Consider the following 26,954-nt stretch of genomic DNA (forward strand, 5'->3'; position numbering starts at 1 on the left):
TCAGGGGGCAGCTTGGGAAATGAGAGGAGGGATTCTGGATAATAAATCCATCACCGGTGTCTCCACTTGGGCAGCCAAAGAGCTGACTTGGTTGACAAAGTGGCCTTCCGCAGCACAGCCTGGCTAATAGCAACAACCTCTGCTTAATGCCCTGACACTAATGAATTCATGGAATTAGCTTTCAGAGCTGAACGAACTGATAAAAGAAACAGAATTTCTGCTGTGATTAGCTGAAAGCAACTTGACTGGTGAGTTTTTTTTCCTATCCTTAGCTTTAGCTTAACAACTGAGCACAATCCAGTGGTGTTTTCTTAAACGGGGGGTATTATGTTTGAGCTTTACATCATGATATAATCTTATTCTTATTGCCTTGATTCTTTCACGCAAAGCTCCTCCTTCGAGTCTCCTGCCGAGTTTCTGCCTCCTCCATGCCTTCTCCGCTCAGCTCCATTAGCATTAGCAGCAATTAGAAAAACACCTGGTGGAAGTGTGCATCTGATGAGCTCGTCATACAAACTATTTCACAGTCCAGTGATCCTATTAGTGGTTATAAATGACCTGTTGGAAAGGCATTGTTGTGACGACATTCTGAAGGTGGAGTGTCAGAAAGAGCAGGAGCTTCTTAAAGAGACAGGCCGTTTTTAAGGCATCAAACGACAAAGTCAAATTTCTTTTATGTCATGTTTGATACATATAGCATTTTTATAACAATTTAGTTTAACAGTTACTAGATTGTGTTATAAATGGCACAACGTGTCTGTAAAATACACAATACCATCCCTTTAAATCCTTTCTTGTCTTAAAGACCACCTTTAGATTAACTCAACTATTCAACACGTCTTAATTCTTAATAATTGTAATAATCTACAAAGTAAGGAGTTTTTATTCTGAAGAATGGACTTTGTCTGACTAGTGGCTCTGTGATTTATTGAGCGTAAGGCTGCAGAAGGATTTGCTCACCACAAACCACAGTTCATGAACATTCAGGGGAACCATTCAGAGAGAGCTGTTGAGTTGATCTTAAAGCAATCCCTGCATATTGGCATATGTTTTGTAGTGTCAGAAGACACATTAGAGGTAAAAAAAATCCCAATTTATTTGTTTTCTCTATAACAGAAAACAGGTAATTTTTTTATGTTATCTATTTCTTCCATACTTTTAAGATTGTCTGATTTTGTGACTTTGAAATATGATCAAATTTGGACTCAACTGAACCAAGTCTGATTTTCCTTTGTGTCACTCAGTCAAAAATAAAAAAAACATCATGTGGTTTTCAGCGACTTTAAGGGGAGAACATGTGTCTGCAACAATCTGACAAAGATGTGGGCAAAGGCAGATATTAAAAAGCTCTGTGTCTCAGTGGTAACCAGTTTGTCCAATCTGTCTGCTGATCTTAGGGAAACTCAGACTTGTTTCAGACTTCTTTCAGTTTCAACAATGCTCAGGTGATTCTGCTAAAGATTTATAAACACATAAACAATTCCTTAGTTTCCTAATAACTGTGTGTTTTTTTCTGTTTCTAAGGTGTTTGATAAAGGACTTTGAGGCCCGTCCATCTGTGACCCACCTGCTGGAGCATCCCTTCATCAAGCAGGTCCATGGCAAGGATGTGGCTCTCAGCCAGCAGTTAGCAGATCTTATCAGAGAGCAGCAAGAAGCTGGGTGTAAAACCAGAAGCAGGTAAGTCTTTAAAAAAAAACAACAGTTTCCTAAAGTGTCTGTGCAGAAGAAATGGTGAAAAATCTACACTGCCTCTGTTGGGTGTTGAGTTCTCTGTTTCAGCTTTAGGGGGATCAATTGAGTGCTGTTATCAAGTCTGACCAGTAGGGGGCAACCTCTCATCTTGTTATGTTTAGGCGCATGGAGACGAGACAGCAATGGATATTACAGTTTGTGATTAAAGATAAGCTTAGAGAGTGTGACTAATTCAGAAAGAGTGATTGTGATGACTTATTTGAAATTAATAAAACCAATTCAGTTAAATCTATGTTCAACTATTTGTCTTGCCCGCTCAATTAAGCCCCTGATTGGAGGAATAAATATTAGCTTTAAACCATATAGGATTTTGCAACAATAGCTAGTGAGCTAGTTATTGGTTTGCTGGCCTGCAGGATCCACATATGAATAGAAGAGATTTCATGAGGTTAAAGCTTCACTCAGAGACTCACAGGGCAGTAAATGACAGCGCAAACTGTGACCATTTTACTGGAGGAATACCAACTCTGGCAGTGCTTAATCTTCATTATAAAAGAGTTTGCTGAAGCTGCCCTTGACTGAGAGTCCTGATGCCTTGCCAGCTCTGTTTACTCCCGAGAGCATGCAGAGTTGGTGCCTGAGCCTGATCCCGAATTCCTGTCCACAGTGAAAGTGGATAATGGGATTAGGAGCTTGTAGGGCGAGAACTGGGCTCGCCCGGTTTAGTCTCCCATGCCACTGATCGTCGAACAATGAAGCAGATAAGAATAAGAAAGACGTAGGGAACTTAAAAGTAGCTGCCGTAGGTGGAATAGTGTGGTTTACTTCAAAGCGGGAGAGAGTCAGACGCTGGAGGTCTCAAGTCCTCCTCCAGCGGGACACGAGGACAAGGAGTCACTTCTTAGGGAGCACATGCCAAGACTATTGCCCCTCTGCTGCTTTTTCTGCTGCTTTGAGACTGAAAAATTAAGACGAAGGCAGAGGAGGAAACATTTACTAACCTGGAGCTAGAATATCTTCACTCTTATGATTGATTATTTATTGTAATAGAATATAGATACAGCCGGTGAATTGGATATCATAGGATATGTTGTGATTTTTATGTGTTCCTTCAGAATCTAATTTCATAACTCACAATCTACTGCTGTGCTGTGAAAAAGTTTCAGGTTTTTTTCTGGCTTTTTTTTTGGCTAAGTTTTTAAACGTACTTGTTTAAGGTTATTAAAATGATGTAATATCAGACAAAGAAATCTGAGTAAATACGGAAAAGTAGTTATAAAATTATAACTTGGCAAGAAACAAAAGCTATTCAAACCAATCTGACCCTGTATGTGAAAAAATATTCCTTTACCCGTTGACAGCAACAGATGTCATTTGCAAGTGTTTGCAAAAACACTCGTCTTTGCAGAACTGTTTTAATTCAGACCAAAGTTCAAATTTATGGTTCTATCAAGTACAGTTTTTTTACATTCAGGATTTTGATAAAATTAACATTCAAAAAATCTTGCAATGACATCCGAACTAGTTAAACTAAAAGGAAAAAAGATGGTTAACCCTCATGATGTCTTGTTTTATCTAAAATGTGTCGAATACAGCTGCTAATGACTTCCAAAACAGAAAAAAGAAAATAAGTCTGCAAAGTCACCAGCACTTGTTCTGGTAGGAAAACGGAATTTATTTTTGCAGTCGTTAAATCTAACTAACCAGCTGCACTGGCTTTTGGAGAGTTTTTTTTTTTAATAAATCAGAATCTAAAGGTTGGTTTGTGTGCTTTATATTTAACTTCAGAACATCAATCCTGGTGCTCCCAGCATTAAGACTGTTTCCATTATTTTCGCAAGTGGTGGTTAACAAAGATGTCACAAACAAATCGAACACGGCACGCAGCAGTCAGACTGTTGCGATTCGATGAGCAGAGATGTTTTAATTAGCTTTCATATACCTTATCTGAAAATCTGAACAAAATCTAGATGCTTTTAAAAGACGCTTGTTCTTCAGGAACAAAGTCCTGCAGCCTGTTGTCATTTTGTCTGTCCTGTTGAGGATAAGTACACTGCTGATCAATCAGATGATTCTGAAGACTGTAAATATTCATCTGCATTAGTGTTATGCCAAATGATTCTGCATGGAGTAAGGACAAAAGCATATACTGACTTCTGTTTGTTTCTGTTTGATGAACAAGCTGAAAATATTTTAATAAAACAATAAGTGATTACAGACTGAATAGGATTTGATTTGCTTTTTCTAATTATTTGGATTTCAATTATTTAGTGAATTACAACTTTCAATGTCTACGTTTGAAATAACCTGTGCCATACGTGTCCCATTTTTCATGTTACTTTGATTAGAACATCTTATAACAAAGGCCAGTCGTTTCTTTCCTTTGTCACAGTTTCTTTTTTCTTTTTTCAAATTAATTCATTTTTTTTTTCTGTCTTGTTATTATGGCTCACTGCAGGTGGCTTTTGTTTCTTAATTAAATTAATCAAATTAAATTCTTTTGCTATGCATTTCTATTTCCTTAATTTTATAATTTATATTGACAGTGATTTTTTTGAACAATTTCATGATTTTTTTTTTTTTTTTTTACCCTGAAACCATAAAAGGCAACAGAGTCGCAAAGACTTGCAAACAGAGCTTTAAAAATTAATGAAAGAAGTCCTTATTCAGGTTATGACTTGTTTTTAAGAACAGTGTAACTTTGTCAGCAGCTCTGTGCGTCTGATGGGGGCAGAAACAGAAAGTTATGAACACGAAATCATCAGACAGCTTCTTCCCCACAACACTTCGGCTTATTGGCTTGTTATCCAGCAACAAATGATCTACTGTGTGAAAATAAATCATGTGAGGCTGCAGCTGCGCAGATTCATCACTGTGATGGATTCATTGTTGGTTTCCTTGTTTCTCTCCGGGAATCTGTTGACATCATAAAACACCTCTATCTTATGAATTTAATGGAAAAGGTTGATTGCTATTAGATTGCAGTTCCTGTGTATTCCTGCACTCTGAGGGGAATCTGAGCCACACCTCTGTTTCACTCTTTCTCACATTCACTGGTGTCCCTGGAGGTTTTCATGGAGCCAGCTGGCTGCGTGTTGACCTCCGGCCTCATGGGACTTGTTGGAGAGTAATAGGTCAAAACACAGATGAAGAGCAATCACAGCTGGTTTTACTGGGAGATGAGTCCCTTGGGGGAACTTTATAGAGCTTTACTCAGCCCTTCAATGTGACTGGGGCTCAAATTCAGCCATCAAACTACTTTTGGTGTCCTGTTGCAGCTTGTAACATATATTATGTCCTTTATTTCAAACAGGCACAAGCGGATTAATACTCGTAAAACCCTGACAATTGAAAGCTGCCCTGATGACGATCTGGTAAACCTGGAATTTCTAGATGAGGTAAAGTTGCATTAAACTGGGATTAATCAATTCTGATCATTTTTATTTCTAATACTGCTTGACTATTCTTTCTCTTTTTAAAGGAGATAATCATCAGTCATCTCCAGAAGCGCTACGATGAGCTTCAGGTCTACACTTATGTTGGCGACATCCTCATCGCTCTCAATCCTTTTCAGAATCTCAGCATCTATTCTCCTCAGGTTGGTGGAAAAACATTTTCACATGTTCCCAGAGCTAAATGTTTGAATCGAACAGGTAAAAAAACAAAACAATGCTATGAGCTGCTCATTTCACATTTTCACCACTTTGTGAATTTAGAGTTTTGGATGTTTTGTTCCTGACTTTTCAAGATTGGAAAAGGAGGCGTCTCTCTCTGATCAGACATTTATAACTTATCGTGTGTCGATCATAGTGATATTCTTACTTTAGTTCAGAAAGGTTTGAATTATTAATACATGTTCATAGTTCCCCACTTAGACATTTGAAGTTTCACAGCTTCAACATGGACAAGTTATTGTTAATGTATTATATTTTGTCTCAAATAAAGTTTAAATGTATAAAGATGTGATTCACCAATTAGCATTTTCATTATAATCTGACCAAACATTTACAACCTAAAATCTGTTTTATCCTATTGTCTTTGCACTGATTAAGTTTATTTTATAATGTCTGAATTCCCAAACAACTGCCCATGTTCACATATTTTAATGTTTTTGTCATTAGTATACAGAAAAAGTTCAATATTTTGACTAAAAAGCATCACATTTACACAGCTTTTAAATACCATTCATTCAGAACAGACATTTTTGTTTTGTTTTGTTTCGAGCCTGAAACTCTTATTGCACATAACAAACTTGAAGTGAGTTGCTCTCACAGAAAAAAAAAAAAAAGATGAAGATAAATAAATCAGGATCAACACTTTAATGATCTCAGAAATATTGTGCTATGGAGACGATGGAAACACAATTTGACAAGTAATTTGAAACTATTTTCTACAATCTGCCCTACTATCAGGGAAGTTGATCTGTCATGTCTGGCCCAAACTTCAATGAAAACCACAAAATTGTTTTTTGTACATATATGTATGTGTGCAGACTTTCTGAAAATTGCATGTATATGATCTGCACCTTCTTATAAACTCTTTCTTTTTTCTTCCTTAGTTTTCTAAGCTGTATCATGGCGTAAAGAGAGGTAGCAACCCTCCACACATCTTTGCCACAGCAGATGCAGCGTACCAAGGAATGGTGACTTTCTGCAAAGACCAGGTCCTCTGGAGGAATATTACATATTGATATAAATTTTTAAGTTCATCTTGTCGGACTGAAATTATCAATTAAGACTATACATGTTCTTTTTTAGTATGCTATGCTATCGAAAAAGAAACGTACACTAAGCCAGTGGTTCCCAAAGTGTGGGGCGAGCCCCCTGGGGGGGGCGCCGTGCCATTGAAAGGGGGACAGGGGGAGGGGACGCAGGAACCGTTATGGATGAATGAAAAAACAAAAGACATTTACACAAAAGTGTTTCACTGTAAAGATGGTTTGTTGTGTGTTTTGTTGCAACCTGAAGTGTGAAATAAACTTCAGTGGAGTTCGAAAACAAAACGTGTGTATAGGTTTATGTCTGGTTGAACGATGTGTGCCCAGTTGATTTTTTTAATTTCTTTTTTGGGGAGGATTTTATTGTAATACATAGGGGTGCCCAGAAAATCTTTGGGAACCACTGCACTAAGTTATGAGGTCATTTCAGTCTGTAGGGACAGAATATCAATCAAAGATGCAGGAAAGTTACCCCCATTGCTCTCCTTTGTACAGAAACAGCTCAAAGCTTCAGCTCCCGTCTTAGATTTTCCATAGGATTGAGATTTGTAGACTGACAAGCCTGCTGCATGAAATGCAAATAAGTAGTTATATTTTATGAAGTTCATCTGGATTTTTAGCTAAATATGTCTAAAAAGCTGTTTTTTCTCCAACCAGACTTTTATCTTCCCTGTTGTGTATTTTTTCCCCTTTTTTTGTATCCTCTTGTAAAGTTTAAACTCTGCTGATTTTCTACAACATATTTAAAAGCAGCTGGCCTGCGTTGGTGGTGTGGACTGTAGTCTTGATAGTTATCTGTTAAACCATAAAAAATGTCTAAGTTGTATATTGGTTGAAAATGTGTTTTTTACTGTTCTTTTAGTGCATCATCATTAGTGGTGAAAGTGGAGCAGGGAAGACAGAAAGTGCTCATTTGATTGTTCAACATCTTACCTTCTTAGGAAAGGTATTTTCTCACTTCATCAATATTTCTCATTGAACAGTGTTTACCAAGCAATCTGTTATTCGTTCATGCAAAACTGAGAATGCGCCACGTGCTGCTCTTGATGCTGCTCTTAGGCAAACAACAGGACTCTTCGGGAGAAGATCCTGCAGGTCAACCCTCTGGTCGAAGCCTTCGGAAACGCCTGCACAGCTATCAATGATAACTCCAGCAGATTTGGTAAATACCTGGAGATGAAGTTCACACCAACCGGAGCCGTCATCGGGGCAAAGATCTCTGAATATCTGCTGGAGAAATCGCGGGTTATCAAGCAAGCAGCGTCAGTGAAACCTTTAATTTGCTGCATATTCAAATTTGTGTTATGCTTCTAACGAATGTTTGTTCTTTATTCAGTGGCGAGAAGAACTTTCATATATTTTACTACATGTACGCCGGGCTTTACCACCAGTCCAAGCTGAAGACTTACAGGCTGCCAGACAGGACACCTCCCCGGTTTGTGCTGCAGTTTTATGTGCTGACACGCTGAATTTATGCCTGGCCCTGACATGTTTCTTAAAAATAAAATCACAAGTGTGTGAACCTTTTTCCAAATCTGGCTTTAAAATAAAGTGCTGTAAAACATTAGGTGCTAACCCCCTTTGAGATTTTTCAGTTTTTTTTCATTTGTCACACTAAAATGTTTTAGATCATAAAGCACATTTTAATATCTGACAAAAATATGATGGTAAACTTAGGTTTATAACTTAAGAATGGGCCTTTTACACAACTTGGACCAAGTTGAGTTGCTAACTGTTTTCCTTATTAAATGTGCCATTTAAATACTGATGAAGGCTGTATTCATCAGTAATGTTAGGAAAATGCATATTGCTTTTGCTAAATATGGTAATGATAATATCAGTCATGACTAATACACATTTTTTAGACTTTTTTCTTTCTTTTTCTATTATCTTTAGCACTTTCACTATTAAAAGTGTACATGAAGTGTTAGCATTGCAGGTAGTGAAAGTCTAGCTAATGTTCCAAATAAAATGCTAACATGTACAATTTACATGTTTGCCACTGAAGATAAAATATTCGGTGTAATACTGAATTTCTTGTATTTATTCATGTTATCTGTGTCTGATGTAATTTTTTGCATTACATTACAATTTTGAGAGAAAAAAAACAACAACAAGAGAAGAAACCTGTAAAGTCTTGACACCTGTTTTTAGATATGTGTTTATTTTTGCATTTATTGTTTCTCTTTTTGATAACATCATAAACCGCTGACATGCGTGACTTTTCTTGTATTGAAACTTGACATCTCCTCTCATAATCTCTTTCTCTGCAGGTACATTGACAGTCAGCAGAGCAAAGTGATGCAGGACATTGTCTCGAGGAAACAGTACAAGGAGCAGTTTGACGCAATTCAGGAGTGTTTCAGAAATATCGGCTTCACGGAAGAAGTACTTTGCACAACTTAAGTACTTAAACGTGTATTTTCTTTAAGTGCCACAAAAACTGGGCTTTCTTTTGTGCTTTTCTTTTCACAGGAGGTGAACTCTGTCTACAGGATTCTGTCAGGCATTCTGAACACGGGCAACATTGAGTTTACTGCCATCACGTCTCATCACCACACAGATAAGAGTGACGTGCCTAACTCAGAGGCCTTAGAGAACGGTGAGACGCAGCCGCTCAGCTCTCTGTCTGTAACAGAGGTCGCCTGTTTTCAACAAAACTATTTGAAACTTGTTTAGATAAATGATTGTTTAGTCAGGCACTTTCTTTCTAAACTGTGTGATGGCCGATTGGAGCAATGTGTGCCACAAAAAGCAAAAAAAATCAACTATATTGTAGAAAACAGAACAACACAGTTGAAAGTTGAAACATTTCACAAACATATAGACTCCATCAAAATTATGGATGCTACTATTGTGATTATTTATTTCTCTGCTCCTTCTACATGAAATTTACAAAACTGATGAGTCTTAACTGATTAATATAAAATGGATAAAGTTTAATTAGCAAAGAAAATGTGTTTAAGCGGTTTTATGGCACCTGCTTTTGGGCTTTAATACAAAGTAATTTAAGAATAACAGAAAAAAAAAGTGTTTCTTGATCTAAACGTTCCGCTTGCAGGAAATAAAACAAACAGCTATCCGACCTAATAAAGAGATGACAGAACAAAAATTATCTCTCACTATATTGATTTTCCATATTCTGTAGAAGACAGAAGAGCTGTTTAGTCTTTTGTATCTCTTCTCTTTCTATATAAACAAAATAATTAACAAAACATGTTTCTCCCTCAGGACAAAAGTACAAAAAACATCCCTCTGACAAAAGAAAAGAAAAATTAAAACAACAGTTTAGCAACAACCTTACAAAATTACTTGTGTATTTATTAGTGCTTTTACTTTATCTTATATTATATTATATCAGATTATTAGATAAGATTATGATTATATAATATGATATGTTACATTATTTTACATTGTTATATTTAATATACAGTATACTGTGGAGGGCTGAAAGAGGCAGGCAAGACCACAAAGCTTTAGACCTGTTTAGATGGGCCTCTAACAAAAGAAAACAAAACAATGTAAACCGAGGGTTGAAGTCTATAACTGGGTTTCCGTCAGCTATAAAAATGATTTATCTGAGAGACGCCACACAGCTCAGTGGTAGAGCTGGCGCACCATAAGTAAAGGCTGCAGTTGTCCGCAGTTCAATTCCCGGCACCTGGCCTTTGTAAAAAGTGCGTGTGTAACAATGTTTTAGTAAAAACTCATTTGACACAGACTTATCTGAATAAAAGAGGACTTTTTACAAACAAGCCCATTGCAGATCTTCTCAACCTTCCTGGAGAAATCAAAGCCGATAGAAGAGCTTTATAAAAAAATATTATAATAGTGGGTTTATAGGTGGATAGGCAGTGCACAAATGGCTTCCCACATTTGGATTCATTACCTCCAAACATACAGAACCAATTACTGTGCAATCTTCTATTGCACACACTTCCCACAGACGGAGCCCCTCAGCCTGTGTTGAAAATTATTTACATGCTTGTGTGAATATACAAATTTCATTATATATTGACAGACCCATGGGTTAATTGTAACCTCTTTTATATTTGCCAGTGCCTTTTCCCCAGTATTGATCAAGTCTGAAACATTTTTTACCGAAGCAGAATGTACATGGAGGTGAAATTTAAAAGACTTTCACTTTATGATGATCCTCATAAAGCAAAACCTAGTCTTTCTGAATGGCATTATGTGTTTTATTTAAAAGACAAATCTTTGATTGTGAAAATGATTGTTCAAATTACCTTTGTTTTCAGCTGCGTCTCTGCTCAGCATCGGCTCCGAGGAGCTCCAGGAAGCGCTGACCTCTCAGTGCGTGGTCACGAGAGGCGAGACCATCATCCGCACAAACACCGTGGACAAAGCCGCCGACGTCCGAGACGCCATGTCCAAGGCCTTGTACGGACGCCTCTTCAGCTGGATCGTCAACCGCATCAACTCGTTGCTGCAGCCTGACATGAAGATCTGGTGAGAGTGCATGTAGATCTGTGAAGATGTCAACGCTGCCTTTGCTGATCGTCTCGGACGCCGGCGCAGAACCTCTGAAAAGCCCTGCTGACCTCTGTGGACGTCTGCAGAGGAGGATGCAAAGATGCAGAGGAGAATATCAATGGGTACTCACAAGACAAGCAAAAGAAGAGCAAAAAAAAAAGAAGAAGTTTTAATGAATTTTTGATACAGAGTTGCGTGCGGAGAAAATAATGTTCAGATGATTAAAAAGACTTCAGAGAGACTCGAAAGAGGTTCTTCATTGATCCAAAAGAATTCCTTTATAAATATGAGCATTGAGTGTCAAAGAGTCGTCTCACAGAAATGAGGAGAAGCCAGAGTTCCTGTCTAAATTCAGCTCATCTTTTCTGATTCCTTATTGCCTTTAATAGCTGGGCAGAGCAGGCTTTTAAGGTGACCTTTACTTCCTGTGGGGAATGACTGATTAGGAAGCAGGAGCATGAATATAATGTAAAAGATCATATAAAAACATGTTATTTATTCGACTGTGCTGTAAAATTGTTTTGTTTGTGCAGACACTGAAAATACTCTGAGGTGTGAGACTGAAACAAAACCAGTCAGAGCTTTTATAATACCCGATGTTTGTGATTTCCTGCAGATCCGACTCTGTATATGGGTTGAACTTGGATTATCATTAAAGTTTTATCAATTATTACGGTTGCTGGGGGATTTGCTGCTTCCTCCAACACAGAAGAATAAGTTTGTTTGTCCCCCTTTTCTCCTTTGAAGTGCCGCAGAGAGCTGCATGAATGTGGGAATCCTGGACATCTTTGGATTTGAAAACTTCAAGAAGAACTCGTTTGAACAATTGTGCATCAACATTGCAAATGAGCAGATCCAGTTTTATTTCAACCAGCACATATTCGCCCTTGAACAGGTGAGTTTTTCTGCAGAAAACGGTCTTGTTAATACACTTTTCCAACACATTTTAGCTTGAGATTCTCTTCTAATGTGTTGTGAATGACGAGCCATTTACACAAAATGCTGTTTTGAAAATAACTACTTGTATTTATTTATTTGTTTGTTCTCAACATGACATCTTGCTTATTTGCTAGCATACACTTCTGCTCTACAAAATTACTCTTAATTGACTTGATGAAGCTGTTTACTTTGAAGGTTTAATTTTGCTTGATGGGAATGAATAGACGTTAATCAAGAAGCCTTTTAATATAACGCCTTTAAGTTAACATTAACAGCTGTTTCTCTAAGGTAAAGCGGAAGTTGTTGTTTTGATAATTGACAAATGCCGAACTAAAGCACAAGCCACAGGATATAATTCACTGCTTCCAGTCTCTTGTCCTCTGCTTTGCTCAGTCATTAGGATTTATCTAGCAGCATGATTCAAATGCTACTGTGTTTGTAAAAATATCTGTACCCCCCCCTGACTTTTGGATATTTTGATACAACCTGTGTTTATGAGAAAAACCAACACTAAGTAGTGCTTAGTTTTAAAATTAGGCAAATATAACAACCTGAACCTTGACTGTTACAGTTGGGGTAAGTTTCTACCAGCTTTGCACATCAGATGACTACATTTCTTCCACCTTCTTGTCTAAATAAACAAACTTGCTCAAGTTGGAAGGTGTGTTACTGTGAGGATCAATTTTAAAGTCCTGCCACGTGTCTCTCAACCATTATATTGTATCTTTATCGGGATGTTTAAGGTTTGTTGCCCTGGAAGATGAAAGTCCTCTTACAGGTTTTCTTCCAGGACTTCCCATCGACTCTGGCCAACTTCTCTGTTTCATCTGACAAAAGAAATCCGCACAGCATGATGCTGCTGCCACAATTTTTCATGTTTTGGAGATACTGTGGTCACTTGTTCAATTTTTTTCACTATAGGCTGGATTAGTGGAATTCATTACTTATTCTGTTGACAGAATAACTAGTAGTCTGCCTGAACCGTGGATCTCTGCAGCTCCTCTACACCTGCAGTTTGGCCTCTTTGCTGCTTCTCAGATTAAAACTCTGTCTTTGCTCAGCTTATAATTTTAGGTAGATGGCCATATCTTGGTAGGTTTTGCAGTTGTACTGTACTCTTCCTTTAAATGTCTTTACAACTTCATCTCAGACATGTCTGCTGGGTTTCTTGGTTTTCATGATGCTGTTATTTTGTTCCATTTCACAATTTTGCAAGGCTGTGGGTGTGTCTGCCTCATACAAATCCCACAAAATTGCACTGAAGTTTGTGGTTTTGACATTAGAAAATATGAAAAAGTGGATAGGGTGTGAATACCTTTACATCAAAAGCTGCATATTCTGCTTTAAATGATGCTGTGATCATTGAAAATTAGGTCTTAAGCTTGTGAAAAAGTTTCTGCTGAGTTGTGGGGCTAATGTTCTGTACAAGAGGGATCTTTATTTGGTGTGCATGTCTTCAGTGCTGCTGTGCTCAAACTGATTATTCCAAGATGATGACTTAAACATGAGGAGGGTTTAGATCCATTGGTTCTTCTTTATTAGTAAAATATATATTTAAAGGAACTTTTTGATCTGAAGCTAAATAGATGCCATAATAAGATATCACTGCGGGTTATTTGCACATTGAAATAAATTATGAATAAGTAAGTGGCTCTATTTGTTAGTTTGGAGCGCTTCTGTATTATGCATTCATTCTATTATGCTGTAAACTTCATCACACAGCCAGCTGCAGCTCTTTGGTTTAGTAGATTATGAGCTCTTTTCTGCCCCCCGCACATACACACATCCACAAATCATATTTACCCCAGATTGTCTAATTGGGTCATTTAGAAAAACCATTAACTGGTTTATTCTATATTTTCTGATCCTAATTAGATGGAATACCAGAGCGAGGGAGTGGATGCCAGCCTGGTGGAGTATGAGGACAACAGGCCCATTCTGGACATGTTCCTGCAGAAGCCAATGGGGCTTTTATCCTTACTGGATGAGGAGAGTCGCTTCCCCCAGGCCACCGATCAGACCCTTGTGGGTAAGACAGTAAATGACCTGTGCCCCATTTACAGAGGCATTCGTTTTTCACACAGGGTCAGGTTAGTTTGGATAGCTGTTAGTTCGTTATAAAAGCTTTTTGAATTTATTTGGGTTATCTTTGTCTGATAATAAAATTTGTTTGATGATCTGAAACACAAGTGTGACAAAAAAGCAGGCAGATTAAACCTGTAGGGAGGAAAATACTTTTTCACAGCTCTGTAGCTGCAGCTCATTATGCATGTAAAGCCTTTTAACACCCTGTTTTATTCCCTTTTCATGTCTTGCTCACAGATAAATTTGAAGACAATCTGCGTTGCAAATATTTTTGGATTCCTAAATGCATGGACCTTTGCTTCGGAATACAACATTATGCTGGAAAGGTATTGCATGTTTGTTTGCATTTAATGCCTGACAATCTTGTTTGCTAGATTTTGGAACATAAGTTTAATAATGCATACACAGACTCTCACTTAGTTTCAATTGGATACCTGCATTTTTTACAGCAAAGATTTGAAATGATACACTCAGATCATACTGGGCTCATGAGAATGAGATGAGGTGTTGGTATGTTTTTAATGTACAGCACTTTGGCTATCCTAGTGGTTTTTGAAATGTGCTATAGAAATAAAGTTGATTGACTGATTGCAATGTGGATTTAAGCACATTTGTAATTATTGTGTAAACAAGCAAACACTCCATGGTGTGAGGGCCTGAGCTTTATACTTGCAGGCCTTGAGCAGCTGCAACCAAGCGCTGTCAGCCAGCCTGACGAGAGGTTTTATTGTCTGATTACATCACAGACCTTACATTAACTCAATAAATGCTTTCTATTTCACTTCAAAATAAGAGTCATGATCATACAGTAGATGCGTAGTGTTAAGCTTAAAGCTCTCATCTTCATATGTCTAGCTTGGACAAAACCATCCTGTAGATGGTACAAACACGGCTCTCACTTTGATGAGAAATATGGTCTTATTGTTTTTAGCACTTGACTGCATCTTCTTGATTGCTTGTTCATACAGTACATACTGCTGTGACGTTGGCCAAACAACTGACCTAAAAGTGACTCTAGCTGCAGTAATAGTTGATAAGATGCATTTTTATCTTAAAAAAATAAAAACCCCTCCTGTAACATCAAAAGTACATAAAACACAAAGTTTAAGAGTAAATCATATATGTATGATTTTTGAGTAGTACCATGTAATACAGCCAATAGTTTCCTGGAATTGTTAGGTTAACTACCAGGAACTTATTGGATGCTTTCCTGGAACTTTCATAGTTATGGACTAAATCACACATCAAGTTCTGTAAAACACTCGTTAAGTTCAGGAAAGTAATCGGCAACATGTAAGTTCCAGGAAAGTACCCGGTATGTTCTGGGAAGGTTTGGGAAATATACCCATTAAGTTCCTTAAAGGGTTCTTGAAAGCACCCAGTAACTTTCAGGAAAGTAAACCATTAGTATATGATTTTGCTGTACCTTTATATGAACATTCCCTACTTTTTATTTAAGAAATGTTACATGTTTATGCTATCAAACTATAGTAATATTTCATATATATTGGTAGTGATAACTTCTTTTTGTTCACTTTGACACAGAATATAGTGCATTGCTATAAGAAAATTGCTTGGTTCCCTAATATTTAAGGTTTTTGTTTGCATTTCTTGCATTCTGCTCGACAGGTGATGTACAACGTAAATGGATTTCTGGAAAAGAACCGGGACACTCTTCCTGCAGATATTGTTTTGGTGTTGAGAACATCGGAGAGCAAACTCCTTCAGCAGCTGTTTTCCAGCCCTCTGACTAAAACAGGTACAACAAAGGAAAATTATGCCAATTGAACAAATTTCAGGTAACATTGTTCTCATCATCACAATAGAAACGGAAACTTTTGAGACAGGCAGTTTGTGTGATCGTGATACTGTATAAGTGCTGCTTCTATAAACGTTCAGGTAAGTGGGTTTCTTAAAGACGCGGCTTCCAGCCATCCACTGGTCCTCCTCCACTTCAAGCCTCTGCGCGCCGTTCTTGGATAAATCTGCTCTCTCCATTATCTCTTGAGAGGCTCAGCTCTCTGCGCGGCGCTCTGTTTTTATTTTCACTAAGCTTTCCCTCTTGGTTTCCCACTGCTGAATGCTATCTGCAAATTGTGGGTGCGGAGGGATGTTTTATGATAAGGTTTCTAAATACCCGGGGGATGAGGAAACAGTATTTAGGGAACACAAAAGCAACTCGTCCCACCTCTTTTCTGTTTTTTAAATGAAGGTAGAGTAACGTGCTCGTCATTAGCTGGCGCCGAGGCCTCCTGGTCACTTGACTTAGCTGAAATGCTAATAGATGTCTTAAATTATCAGATTCCCTCTCCTTTATTTCAGCTAAGCCACATTATGTGATCCACATCCTATTTTAGGGAGGGGGGCTGTAAAGGCCTGCTTTCACTCCCAGCTGCATTAAGAGGAAGCTTCGATTCACAAAAGGCTCCCAAGCTGAGGAAATTTGTGACGTCTGTAAACTTCTATTGCAGCTTGTGCACAAGGGAGCCTTCAGCTATTTCCTCCTGCAGTTAACAGCTTCAGAGAAGTGCACACCATAAAAACAAATGCATTGGACACATCTTTTCAGTAAACAGCAGCACTGAATAGAAGCTAAGATGTGCTGTAATGTTTACTGTAGGAGTCTCTTACATCTAAAAGCTTCTTTATTCTCGTATTGCTCTATGGTTTTGTCTGCTCTGCCATTCAGAGGAAAGAATCACATTAATGTGCGGATTTATCGGAGAAATAAATTGTTTATGTGCGTTTTTAACTTGCTAAAAGGCTTAAACAAAGCTCAGTGTGAGCAGTTAGTCTGTTTGTTAAGAGCTGGAGGTCTGGTTGCCTTACTGCAGTTTTTGAAAGTACAGATCATCTCTGAAGATAAAAGCTGGTCTGTCTTATCAGTCTGGAAAAGATGGAGCTCTGTTCAAAGTGAGATACAGCACAGCATATGAAAATTAGAAATCTAGTCTTCAGGGTAGAATTTTAGGAGGGCTTTAATTTGCATCTCCCCTCCATGTTATAGATTCACTGTTATCTGTGAAATTACCATTATCTGAGAGGATCTGATGGAAATCAGTTTTTACACCAGGGTGGTTTGAGTCTCTGGGGCTCCTCACAGTATCACCACTAGGGGACACCCTCGTAGATCTGCAGCCTCTCCAACTGAGGTTGAAATATCTGTCCAAGGAAGTTCAAGAGCACACATACAGTATGTACCTGAAGGACAAATTCATCCCAGCTCATATTCCCTTACTTTGTATTTTCTCAATCCTAATACATGCATGTTTTTCTCGGTCTCTTTTACATGCCCACTTTGAAAATTTGATAGTCCTCCTGTAATGTTTGTACTCGGTGAGCAGCAGGGAGGCAGGAAAGCCCCAGAAAGTAAAACTCTCCCCGGCTGTGAATAGCGAGGCCACTTGAGCCCCCGGAGAAAGCGAGTCCTTGAGGCCTGGACATGTGGTGGTGTTTTGTCAGAGGAAATGGGATGTATTTGCATGGACAAATTCCTGAGAGCCAGGGTCTTTCCCAGACTGAGGGAGGGGGATCAGAGTGTTTGAATTGGCGCAGCTAAGTCAGGCCTACCAGGGCCTGGGCCGCCTTCAGTGGTTGTGTGTGTGTGTGTGTGGGTGTGTGTCAGAGAGTGTGTGTGTTGCCTCAGGGCTGCCTGGGCCTGCTGATTGTCCACACTGCACCTCAACACTGCCAATCCTTTGTTCCAGTACAAAAAGTGTTGTGATGTAAAGTGACTGCATTTATTACTACTACTGATGTGCTCTTTTTGTCCTCGTAAGGTAGGAATGACTGCACCCATCCCACAATTTATGAATGGTGAATATTTTGAAGAGTAGTGAAAGTGGAGACTTTATAGAAATTACAGCACATTTGTAATCCTAAACAGCAGTATTCCCTGTGTTTACTTCAGATAATGTAGAAGTTGGTGCAGTTCGGTACAACATTTTTCTCTGTTTCCGCTGTAAAAGTGGCCCATACAGCTGACCTGTAATACACACTTCCTGGGCATCCTACAGTGATAGGTTCATAGGATAATGGCGTGGTATGGTTAGGGTGATGCACCGCATCAACAAACATAGTCCATTGATTGAGGGACAGAAAAATGTCACTGCTTGCAACAAACAGGAGACATACTAGTAGAGCACCACATTTGTTTTCACACTATATGATGCCCATTTAGGCGTTTGGGTTTAACCCCGTTGGAAACACTCTTCTGAATACTGCAGCGTATAGCTCAGACGATACGCACACTGAGCTAATAGCTAGCTCAGTGTGCGTATGGCTTTGTTGCTTGTGATTTTGAAAAGTGACACCAAGCAATCCAACAAAGCAAAACAGAAGGTTATCTGTGAAGCAAAGTCATGTACATAGGTGACTTTAAATGTTTGCTACACGAGTTTGGAACAACTATTGTAAGAAATTAGCACCGCTAGCACAGTTAGCATACCTAAATGTAACAACAGTGTCTGGCTACTTTTCTACATTTTTTATATTCCTACCTTATGTTAGAAATTTCCAACATTTTTAAATCAAGTATATTGTCCAGCAGGTAGCTTTTGAAATCCCAGAAGGCTAAAATTTGAGCAACTTCTTGTTATCTAGTTATCTAGTTAGCCGTGTTGTTATTCTCAAAGTGGTTATTAGTGAAACAAACCAATATAACTTTCACTGCTCAGATATGTCTTGTATTTTTTCCTTTCTCAACATTATACCATCTTAAGAGAAGACAGAGTTGGCCAACAGTCTGTTTACTGACAGAGGACTTGTTTAAATAATCTGGCAAATCTAAATATGTCTGGTATGTGAAGCATCTGTTTGAACAGTTTAGCATTTTACAGCCCAATAACTGATTAGATGTGTCTCTGAAATTAACTCTATGTTAATGTTGCCTTTCTGAGTCATTATTTAGGAAACCTTCATTTGTGTGATTAAACTCCTTAAACTGAAGTGAAATTTACGTGCATAGCCAGATTTAACTTCTCCTTTTGCCTGTCGAGGGAAGAAATTTGCATCTGAGAGATGCAATGTGTCTTACATCCAGGCTCCACCTTTAGAAAAATCTTTGGAGGCTTCATCTGAGAGAGTGTGTGTGTGTGTTATGTATTTTTCGCCAGCATTTACAAAAATCTACTAAAGTCTTAAACTCAGACAAACACAACTTTTAAATGCATTTTTTAATAAATGTAAGTTTCATGTGACTTACATCATGGTTTAGATTTTAATACTTAACTAAATACATTTTACTGAGCTTTCTGATGTTTTTTTTTTAAAGATTGGGATTCCAAGAAATGTTGCTTTTAGGTTGTGACACTTGATAATCACATAATAATTTTAATTTCTTGGATAATTTCTCACACTTGGATGCTTTTTCTTAACAACAATGCTCTCATGTAACTTTTCAAGATTTAAAGTTTAAGGCTCACATCTGTGTCAAACATTTAAACTTAGTTTTTTTTTCACATCTTCCTGTCAGGCCACAGCTCTTCCATCCTCTGTGTGCCTTCATGTAAAAGGAGATCGTCCTGACAGGCTTCTCCCGGCTCCATATGTGACACGTTTGGCTCTTTGTTCTCTCCCCAGCAGAGGCCTATTTTCATCCCAACAGACAGATCTTCCTCCAGACTTCTACCAAGAAAGACACTCACTGAGTAATACTTTTATTATTCCTCTTTCCAAATAGTGGTATTTGGAAAATGTTTTGAGTCAGCAGTGGGATTTACGGCGACCCTGCACATCAGTAGCAAGGAGCCTGCTCTCTGAAGTCACATGGCGCAACATGCTTTGATAAACGCAACACTGTGTTGTGTCACTAAAAGCCAATTACACCATGCTTTTTTATGATTGATCTGCTTTGACAGTACTGGATGGCATTTAAATCAGCAGCCCCCTGAAGCCATCCCCAGGCATGAACGGTGGCGGTTATGGAGGGGTGGGAAGGGTTCTGGGTCTTTTAATCTAATTTGCTTGGTTGCTGAGTTGAGTTTTGAGATCATCTGTTTTGAAAACGGGAGCGGGAAAAGCGCTGGAGATATCCAGCAAGCCTCTGCTCACTCAGCTCGGCAAGGCTGCTCGCTCTTACAACTTTGATTGTCCCCCGTGTCGACAGCCCGATCCACAGCTTCAGAAGTACAAGGCGCTCACTGACACTCATAAAAGCATGTAGGGAGGTGTCATATTGAACGCAGGATTGCTTTTTAATCCCAGGCACATTGACTATTCTTGTCAATAGAGCCCCAATACAACTGCCAGCTTGAGCTTTTTTTTCTCCAACAGGATTCTTGCTGGGCTTAATTTTCAAAGTGAACGCACAGATGCCAGGCAAGGGTTTTCTTTTTTCTCTCTTTTTGCCCCCTCCCCATACGCCCCTCTGCCACTCTCTTCATTTGTCCTGGAAGTCAGCGCCAAGAGCAACATGCGTGAAGCCGAAACGAACAGCGGGGATGCTTGTCCACCTGTTTCTCGCCACTAAGCGACCTGATGGAGAGTATTCCCCTCACCTGCTCTCCTTTTTTAATTTTTAATCCCTCATATCAAAACTTCTTTTCGCTTTCATTTATTTTCATCATTTGAGAGAACGGATAAAAGTGAGAACTGTCTTTGGCAGAAACTTAAAAACACATGAAGCTGATCTTTTTTTTTTTTCTCAATGTCAAAGAACAAATCTTCCCTTTCTTGTCCGTCTCTGTTTGAATAATTATGATCCACATCATTAGACAAGTTCCCTCACTGTATCTAAATGAGAATGTCTCCTTTCAGGGCCGGACATCACAGGTGTTCCCATGGTTTCATGTCTCAAGAGACGTAAATCTTTGAGGATACTGACTATTAACCCATGCTCTAATCATGTACTCTGAAGGGGGGATACAAAATCCTCCAGAAGAATGAATTAACGCGACCCGCCGAGGAATAAGTGAAGAAGGCGGCGAGTGTCCGTTTGCGAGGCTTAGGTACAACTGTCACAGTTTCTCTCTTCGCGGCGCAGCCCCCTTCATCTCCTCTTGATGGTGTCATGGAAGTGAGAGGCGTGAAAGCGCAGTGACACTCCACGAGCCCGTTCCACTCGCTGCCGCTAATTCATCATGACAAATGTGCTCAGATGATCTGGCCCAGCAGCACTAATGGGGAGAGGAGAGAGCGCACTTCATTTGCACAAGACCCACTCCAATTAATCCATCCAGCTTTACTCTGGGCTAATTGGAGCGGGGCCCTCCCTGCCTGTGTGTTGGTAATGTACCCGACACAGTTTTAACAACCCCTGTTCTTAAAGATCATACGTTTTTCTTTTTTTAGTTTTTTTTGGGTGATTGTGTCGAAGGGCCGCTTGAGGTTGTAGAAACCTGATGTCCTTAAAGACAAGTCCCTCTCACAAACATTTGTTCATAATGAGCAACGAGCAGCTCAAATTTCCATCCCGTCACATATTTTTAGTCTCTGTTTATAATCCTGTAGTTACTTTTCAGAACAAATATCCTACAAATTTTAAATGGCATATTTAAACATGTCGGAATCCTTGCCAAATGCAGCAAAAAAAACATTAGTAGGAAAATAAATGTGCAGAAAAATACATAGAAATCATCCGACGACTGTCAGAAGCTAAAAGCAGCATCACTACCGGCTTAAAAGGCTCTTTTGAAGTGTTCTCTCATCATGTTTTGGGTTGCTTTGACTACAGCAGTGTATGCACTGCTATTTCTGTGTGTATTTTTACCCCGTGAGGCACTACGTTGCTTTGGCTCACAGAGGAACCTTTACTGCCAATAGGGCGTCCTTTATCTAAAGTTAGAAAAGGGACGACTGTTAATTAAGCCATCAGAAATTGATTTTGATCTCTTGCAGCATTTGAAACTCCTAATACTCATCTGATCGGCCTCTGAGGAAAGCCAGCCACTGATCCAGTCTTTAGTTTTTTTTCTGCCTGGCTGTCAGACGACGTCCTCAGCCCTTGACGTGAGACTTCATATTGGAGGAGCCGGCTGCATATTTTGCATTTTGAAAAGTTGGTCTGCGTGTGGTAGAAAATCTAGAACAATTGTTGGCCTGTCAGTTCGGCTTTATCTTAGAAAACTTACAAAGGTTTACCTCCTTGCCATACCCGGCTGCCTGGGTAATGCTGCCTCCTGTGTCTGCAGACATATTTTTCTAAAGGTGTGTGTGGCACATCTGTGCAGCTATTGTTTATTCATGGAGTAAACCCTTTGAAATGTGTTAAGATACTTCCCACTCATTATAAAAATCCTGCCACCCATGGATTAGGACTTTGATGTCACCAATCCTGCTTCAAAGGCTTCTTTCACTGCTATTAATCACAGTTTAGCCTCTGAAGATATAGCCAGAGAAAACATTTGGACATCTTGTGCAGAAACTTTGAAATGTTCAGACTGTCTTGCATATGCTATGTTCATATCCTTTCTACTGCGTGTGTGTGTGTGTAGGGATGTTTGACTGCTGTGCATGCAGCTGCACTCCTGAGTCCATGGGATTCACAGAGATTTAGGCTCCTTCTGAACAGTCTTTCATGAGCCGGCTGCTGTATGAACACAAACACTGTAGTGTAGTTTCCTCAGTTTGATGTTGTCAGTATTTCTCAATAAGCATTTCCATCATTCCAAGACTATCAGAACTGTTCAAACTTTTACCCGTTTTTCATAACCATAATGAGTTGGCAGCTTTTTTCCTTTCTGTCTGCATTTTGGGGAATTCACTTGTTGTTGGATCTTATTTGTAACTCTGGTCTAAAGCACTTTAGTGAATAAACTGCCCAATATGGAGGCCATTTATATCCAGTGATCAAGTCTAGACTGACAGTTACAACACTTGCTGAAAAACTCATGAATGTCCTGTTTTTTTCCCCCATCTGATCACTTTTGGGGACATAAGCTTCACATGTGACTTCACATGGTCAACACATGTAGCTTGATTTTCACATGGGCATTATATGTAATTTGTGGGTTTCACATCAGCTTCACGTGTTTGTTGTTCACATGGATATCAAATTTTGTTTACAAAAGTTTCGCATGTGCATTAAATGTAACTTATGGGATGGCAGTCACATGTTTATGTTTTTGTCATGGGCATCATATGTAATTTGTGTGTTTCAGATGGTCATCACATGTCGTTTATGGGTTTTGCATCAGCTTCACATGGCATCATATGTTTGTTTTTCACATGTACGTAATGTTTATAAGTGTTATATGGGCATTGCAATTTTTTTTTAAATACATAACAAGCTTGTGAAACCCATACTCTATTTTAATGTGAAGCACTTTGTGGTTTTTATCTGTCAGCGGCGCCATGTTAATAAAACTGGCTTACTATTGTAATGCTTTTATTTTCAACAGGAAATCTGGCGACGTCCAGGGCTCGGGTCACCGCTGCCTCCAGATCTCTCCCCCCTCAGCTCACCTCGGGACGCAGGAAGGTGCGATTCCACTGGCGTGAATCAACACATGATGCTTTTTATTTGTTGCTCACAGGCATCGCTCCATAAGAATCACAGTAAAAGGCTGCGCCACGAAGCATAGCCACGTTAATTGACTACCCTGTTGGCTGTCTCGCTTGCGGAGAGGCAGCATCGCCATCTGTTATTTGGTTTCTGCAGCTTGAAAGTCATATATTAGATTTACAGACTTTTCTTAGCAGACAGTGAGGTATTTGGCAAATTGGTGAAATGCATTAACCAACTTCGATAGATTATTGCATCAGTTCATATTCAAATATTTTGTCTCTTTTACTTGCTAATAAATCATGCTTTAATAATGTTTTTGTAACTGTCAGATGCCAAAATTGTTCCTGTAAAGCAGCAGATCGTACGTTTTCCCCACATAGCATTCACTTTTGTAGTGTAATTTCTCTCTTTTTGTTTTCATAGCACATAATTTAGACAATTGATGCTATGTTAGCATCTAATTTCTTATGGAATTTCAATTAAAATTTTTAAAATTATTTTTCCTTTACGTATAAATACTCAACTTATCACCATCCCAGGTATGAAAAGGTATATTTTATTGCAGTAGCAATACTTAATCTTTCACTTCAAATCTACGAAGTTTCACAAAGGAAAAGCAGACAGAAACATGTTTTTTTTTTTATCGTTTCTATTTTGTACAATGGTGACAGTCCTGGGTCCTGTCTTATGTCCATCTTTTTATTTTTTTAGCTCAACCTACTGATTTTTTGTAGGATTAAGGTGTTTAGGACTGAGATGACCATGTAAGATGGTTGATTTTCTACTGGGGACACATTTCTGTACACATTATTTAAATCTTTGGCTAGTTGTCCTGTTGGAAGAACCAGTGTTGACCAACTTTTCCAGTAACATAATCCGCCAGATTATAATTTAAAATTTCAACAAAAATTGCAACTTAACAATAATTCTTAACACTATGCATGATATGTTTTTTTAAAAATACGTTAGTTGTCAAACAGCTCAAATTTATTCTCATCTGACCAAATGACATGGTTCCAAACAATTGCGCGTTTGCAATTTTATCAAATCTAAATAAACGAATACATATTTATGGAGGCAGACTTATGAACCACCAGTGAGTCACGTTCCTAGCAAGAAAATGCTGTGACTGCTTCCCAGCCTACATTTAGAGACATGAAGTCACCTGATGGTTAGAGTGAAACCGTCCTTCATCTTGAGTGTCTTTACTTTCTATTTCTCTTTTCCCTCTATTTCTATGTGATTTGCCAACATGTGTTGCACTCCAAGTCTCCAAAATACCTAATGAAGGTAAGACTTTAGTTGCAAAAGTAAAACCTTCTAAACCTACATGTATATAAATACATGTAGGTTTAGAAAACTTCCCCAAAACTGCAGAGCAGAGCCAAATTGCGAGCAGTTTTTGGACAAACATATTTCTGCAAAATCAACTGAACGTTCCTGTCAACTTTGAATTGTGTGAAGCTTCGCTTTTCAAACTTCAATCACAAACTGGCAGAGAAAAATGTAAATCATCTCTTTTGAACTATTTTCCCCGCACAGCCACAATTCTGTGTTATCAATGTAAACAAATACTCTGTGATGTCTCTCTTAGATTATAAAAAAGAACTCTCTTAAAATTAGACACAAACACACCACATTTTAGGAAAAATAACCATGGAAAATCAGTTCCTCTTTGATGAACTTCCACCTACTCACTTATTCTTGAAGGGGAAACAGACTTAACTATTAACAGCTCAGTGGGAGTGATGCAATATGCATGCTGCCTTGTTCTCAATGGGAGCTGGAGAAAAGTTGACAGAAACGGACACTTATAAAAAAGTTGCCAGATTAAAGTGATGGGCTGCTTGTTGGAATAGTGGAAATGGGTCCCAGATAATCATTTCCTCCTCTGAAAGCAGATCATACTCGAGTACAAAGTGTGCGAAGATCTCATTCTGTTCCTGCACACGGGGAGCATACCTTTCTTCCTTTGAGCAAGAATAAAAGAAAGTTTTCAGATATGCACGTTGCTACATTGACTTGCCATAAAATATCTATTGCATCATTAATTTTGATGAAGCTATGAAATGCAAGGGCTGTTGGAAAGCTTAAACTGTGTCCTCGTTAATCCGTCGTCATTTGGATGACTGTCTGCTTGGTGATGGTAACTCTTATTACCCGGAATGCTCTGCAATTTTCCCATGCCCCTCAGCAGTGCCGAATTATTCTCTAGATTGTTAGCTTTAAGTGTTTATCAGCTTTTTGTTGTATCGACGGCACTTAGTGCAGCTGTGTATTCCCAAGTTGCCCGTTCAGTGAAAGGAAAGCTGCTACAATAATGTCACTTTTATCTCTGCCAAGAACGACCAGGCTGCAAATAAACAGCATTACATTCGAATCTCCTGTATTGAGTTGGACCTGCTTTATCAAAGCAGGGTTTTATCAATGACTGTCTGTGTTCAGGTGGACACTCTGGAGATGATGCGTCACCCAGAAGAAACCACCAACATGAGGAGGCAGACTGTGGCATCTTACTTTCGTGTAGGTGTTCTCAAAAAATGCACACATATTTATTTACATACAATAAATCAACTTCTTTAAACATGTACATTTTTAAATGTGTCTTTTGATAGGTTTTTAGATTCTAGATGTTCTAATAGTCTTGGAAAAACAAAAAAAAAAATCCATGCTGCAATCTGTCTTATTGTACTTCATGCACAATTGATGAACTTTGACAGTATCAATAGCAGCCAATAGCAAGATCAAAGAAAGACTAGAGACAGTTTGAAAGAATCTATAACCCTGTCTGGCACTCAGGCAATCCAGATGAAATAAATCAAACTTATAATCATACATGATAAATTAGCATCATCTATGATTCTACATCAAAAATGTACTTTATAAAATTTGCATTATATTGTACAGCTCAGGACTGGGATAAGGTCTTGTTTGAGAGAGGAAGTCTAAAGACATGAAGCCATTCCAGCTTCTTATAGGATCATTACAAATGGAGGTCTTTATCTCTGCCTCTCCTCCTAACCCCCGACTCAAAGGTAGATGTGCATTCTGGGTTTCAAATCAGTAAAATCATATTTGACAGCCACTATGTAGTAAACATTTGAACTGGCCAGCAGTGCATGCCTAATGAAATCTGAACCCTCTTCAAACCGTTAGCAAACAAGACCTCTCATATTTGTGACGTGTTTGTCCTTCGTAGTGGGAATTATCATATTCCTTTGAACGATAACTATCAACTTGAAAAGTTTAGGTTCTCAAAGCGTCACCGAGTTTAGCACATAATGGCTGTTGGTATAAAGTTTATACCGGTAACCATTAATGAGTACCTATACCACTAATGCAGATTAATGGTGAAGCAATAAACCATTAATTTGCACTCATTAATTTGCAGGCAGTTAAACCAGTTGGACACATCTGGAAACAGTTTCTGTTTGTTTTTGTTTGTTTGTTTGTTTGTTTGTTTTTGGACATTTTCCTCTAGTGTTGCAACACACAAAATTTAGAAAAATACATGACAACAGTGTGTATTGGTAATAGTAGTTAGGAAGTCCAACTGGCTTTAGTAGTAGCAAATAATAA

General features: G+C 38.6%; 1 protein-coding gene across 2 annotated transcripts in view; it reads left to right on the forward strand.

Annotated features, from left to right (window-relative positions):
• myo3b (myosin IIIB) overlaps window positions 1-26,954 on the forward strand; it is a 76,779-nt gene that overhangs the window by 15,714 nt on the left and 34,111 nt on the right. The window contains exons 8-24 of one of the 2 annotated variants that reach the window (XM_032568788.1): window positions 1,525-1,680; window positions 5,009-5,093; window positions 5,177-5,293; window positions 6,254-6,358; window positions 7,275-7,358; window positions 7,472-7,674; window positions 7,749-7,847; window positions 8,686-8,800; window positions 8,888-9,014; window positions 10,672-10,882; window positions 11,654-11,801; window positions 13,721-13,874; window positions 14,168-14,256; window positions 15,560-15,689; window positions 23,269-23,348; window positions 24,645-24,665; window positions 25,821-25,898. In XM_032568788.1, the coding sequence (XP_032424679.1) occupies window positions 1,525-1,680; window positions 5,009-5,093; window positions 5,177-5,293; window positions 6,254-6,358; window positions 7,275-7,358; window positions 7,472-7,674; window positions 7,749-7,847; window positions 8,686-8,800; window positions 8,888-9,014; window positions 10,672-10,882; window positions 11,654-11,801; window positions 13,721-13,874; window positions 14,168-14,256; window positions 15,560-15,689; window positions 23,269-23,348; window positions 24,645-24,665; window positions 25,821-25,898 (2,002 nt within the window). The remainder of the gene's footprint in view (window positions 1-1,524; window positions 1,681-5,008; window positions 5,094-5,176; window positions 5,294-6,253; window positions 6,359-7,274; window positions 7,359-7,471; window positions 7,675-7,748; window positions 7,848-8,685; window positions 8,801-8,887; window positions 9,015-10,671; window positions 10,883-11,653; window positions 11,802-13,720; window positions 13,875-14,167; window positions 14,257-15,559; window positions 15,690-23,268; window positions 23,349-24,644; window positions 24,666-25,820; window positions 25,899-26,954) is intronic. The other variant, XM_032568789.1, reaches the window with a different exon arrangement.

This window comes from Xiphophorus hellerii, chromosome 7 (assembly GCF_003331165.1).
Source record: "Xiphophorus hellerii strain 12219 chromosome 7, Xiphophorus_hellerii-4.1, whole genome shotgun sequence".
In the NCBI taxonomy this organism is placed as follows: Eukaryota; Metazoa; Chordata; class Actinopteri; order Cyprinodontiformes; family Poeciliidae; genus Xiphophorus; species Xiphophorus hellerii.